At 44.4% G+C, this 3,639-nt stretch overlaps 1 protein-coding gene across 1 annotated transcript; it reads left to right on the forward strand.

Moving 5' to 3' along the window:
• Positions 1-2,166: 2,166 nt before the first annotated feature.
• VOLCADRAFT_35680 (uncharacterized protein) lies at positions 2,167-2,397 on the forward strand (the record flags this gene model as incomplete). Its single annotated transcript, XM_002952342.1, has 1 exon — positions 2,167-2,397. A coding segment is annotated over one exon (231 nt), but the record flags the coding sequence as incomplete, so codon positions are not given.
• Positions 2,398-3,639: the final 1,242 nt, after the last annotated feature.

A 3,639-nucleotide genomic window follows, 5' to 3' on the forward strand; every position in this document is an offset into this window, starting at 1 on the left:
CTCTGCTGCGCTATGCTATGCTATGCTGCGCTATGCTATGCTATGATATGCTATGCTGCACTATGTTATGCTATGCTATGCTGCGGTATGCTATGGTATGCTATGGTATGCTATGCTGCGCAATGCTATGCTATGATCTGCTATGCTATGCTAAGCATATGCCATCTGCGATCTGCAAGCATATGCCATATGTGATCTGCAAGCATATGCCATATGCGATCTGCAAGCATATGCCATTATGCGATCTGCAAGCATATGCCATTATGCGATCTGCAAGCATATGCAATCTGCAAGCATATGCCATATGTTTGCATATGCGATCTGCAAGCATATGCCATATGCGATCTGCAAGCATATGACATATGCAATCTGCAAGCGTATGCCATATGTGATCTGCAAGCATATGCCATATGCGATCTGCAAGCATATGCCATATGCAGCGATATGCAATATGCGATATGCGATATGCAATATGTTATGTATATGCGCATGCATCTGCATTATGCAAGCATACGCAGTCTGCAAGCATATGCGATTTGCAAGCATATGCAATCTGCAAGCATATGCCATATGCGATCTGCAAGCATATGCGATCTGCAAACATATGCCATATGCGATCTGCAAGCATGTGCGACCTGCAAGCATATGATATCTACAAGCGTGTGCCATTATGCGATCTGCAAGCATATGCCATTATGCGATCTGCAAGCATATGCCATTATGCGATCTGCAAGCATATGCCATTATGCGATCTGCAAGCATATGCGATCTGCAAGCATATGCCATTATGCGATCTGCAAGCATATGCCATTATGCGATCTGCAAGCATATGCCATTATGCGATCTGCAAGCATATGCCATGTGCGATCTGCAAGCATATGCGATCTGCAAGCATATGCCATTATGCGATCTGCAAGCATGTGCCATATGCGATCTACAAGCATATGCGATCTGCAAGCATATGCCATATGTGATCTGCAAGCATATGCAATCTGCAAGCATATGCCATATGCGATCTGCAAGCATATGCGATCTGCAAGCATATGCGATCTGCAAGCATATGCCATTATGCGATCTGCAAGCATCTGCGATCTGCAAGCATATGCCATTATGCGATCTGCAAGCATCTGCGATCTGCAAGCATATGCGATCTGCAAGCATATGCAATGTGCAAGCATATGTGCTCTCCAAGCATATGCGATCTGCAAGCATATGCCATATGCAATCAGATGCGATCTGCAAGCACATGCCATATGCTAGCATACGCAATATGCAATATGCAAGGACATTGCAGATGCAAACATGGGCAATATGCAATATGCAAGGATATTGCATATGTGCAAGTATGCGCAATATGCAATATGCAATATGCAATATGCAAGAATATTCATATGCAAGCATTTGCAATATGCACCCGAATGCACCCGAACGTGTCCGGACCCGAACGAGAGCTACGGCACCCTCGGGACCGCAGGGACCGCGCCTCGTGGTTGTCCGGTTGTCCGGTTGTATGGTTGTCCGGTTGTCCGGAGCGGTTTGGAAATTCCGGGTCGGGAGCGTGCCGTACGCGCTTAAGAGAGCGCCGAAAAGAACGGAAGGTCGCCGGTTCGATCCCTACCGCAATTATGTTTTATGTTTCATATATGTGCATATATGCATATATGTAAATGCGATATGCAATATGCAGCGATATGCAGCGATATGCAATTTGCGATATGCGATATGCGGTATGTGATATGCGATATGCCATATGCAGCGATATGGGATATGCGATATGCGATATGCGATATGCGATATGCATATGCATAATATGCGATATGCGATATGCGATATGCGATATGCGATATGCGATATGCGATATGCGATATGCGATATGCGATATGCGATATGCGATATGCGATATGCGATATGCGATGCATTCTGCAAGCATATGCCATATGCGATCTGCAAGCATATGCGACCTGCAAACATATGTGATCTGAAAGCATATGCTATCTGCAAGCATATGTGATCTGCAAGCATATGCCATATGTGATCTGCAAGCATATGCCATATGCGATCTGTAAGCATATGTGATCTGCAAGCATATGCCATATGCGATCTGCAAGCATATGCGATCTGCAAGCATATGCCATATACGATCTGCAAGCATATGTGATCTGCAAGCATATGCCATATGCGATCTGCAAGCATATGCCATATGCGATCTGCAAGCATATGCCATATGCGATCTGCAAGCATATGCCATCTGCGATCTGCAAGCATATGCAATCTGCAAGCATATGCCATATGCGATCTGCAAGCATATGCCATATGCTTGCATATGCGATCTGCAAGCATATGCCATATGCGATCTGCAAGCATATGCCATATGCGATCCGCAAGCATATGCCATTATGCGATCTGCAAGCATATGCAATCTGCAAGCATATGCCATATGTTTGCATATGCGATCTGCAAGCATATGCCATATGCGATCTGCAAGCATATGACATATGCAATCTGCAAGCGTATGCCATATGTGATCTGCAAGCATATGCCATATGCGATCTGCAAGCATATGCCATCTGCTGCGCTATGCTATGCTATGCTGCGCTATGCTATGCTATGATATGCTATGCTGCGCTATGTTATGCTATGCTATGCTGCGCTATGCTATGGTATGCTATGGTATGCTATGCTGCGCAATGCTATGCTATGATCTGCTATGCTGCGCTATGTTATGCTATGCTATGCTGCGCTATGCTATGCTATGCTATGCTGCGCTGCGCTATGCTATGCTATGCTATGCTATGCGCCTCGTTGCTATGCTATGCGCCTCGTTGCTATGCTATGCTATGCGCCTCGTTGCTATGCTATGCTATTCTATTCTATTCTATGCTATGCTATGCTATGCTACGCTATGCTACGCTACGCTATGCTACGCTATGCTATGCTATGCTACGCTGCGCTATGCTATGCTATGCTATGCTATGCTATGCTATGCTATGCTATGCTATGCTATGCTATGCTATGCTATGCTATGCTATGCTATGCTATGCTATGCTATGCTATGCTATGCTATGCTATGCTATGCTATGCTATGCTATGCTATGCTATGCTATGCTATGCTATGCTATGCTATGCTATGCTATGCTATGCTATGCTATGCTATGCTATGCTATGCTATGCTAGCTATGCTATGCTATGCTACGCTATGCTATGCTACGCTATGCTACGCTATGCTATGCTATGCTATGCTATGCTATGCTATGCTATGCTATGCTATGCTATGCTATGCTATGCTATGCTATGCTATGCTATGCTATGCTATGCTATGCTATGCTATGCTATGCTATGCTATGCTATGCTATGCTATGCTATGCTATGCTATGCTATGCTATGCTATGCTATGCTATGCTATGCTATGCTATGCTATGCTACGCTATGCTATGCTACGCTATGCTATGCTACGCTATGCTACGCTATGCTATGCTATGCTATGCTATGCTATGCTATGCTATGCTATGCTATGCTATGCTATGCTATGCTATGCTATGCTATGCTATGCTATGCTATGCTATGCTATGCTATGCTATGCTATGCTATGCTATGCTATGCTATGCTATGCTATGCTATGCTATGCTATGCTATGCTATG

The sequence above is a fragment of the Volvox carteri genome, assembly GCF_000143455.1.
Source record: "Volvox carteri f. nagariensis unplaced genomic scaffold VOLCAscaffold_29, whole genome shotgun sequence".
Taxonomy (NCBI): domain Eukaryota; kingdom Viridiplantae; phylum Chlorophyta; class Chlorophyceae; order Chlamydomonadales; family Volvocaceae; genus Volvox; species Volvox carteri.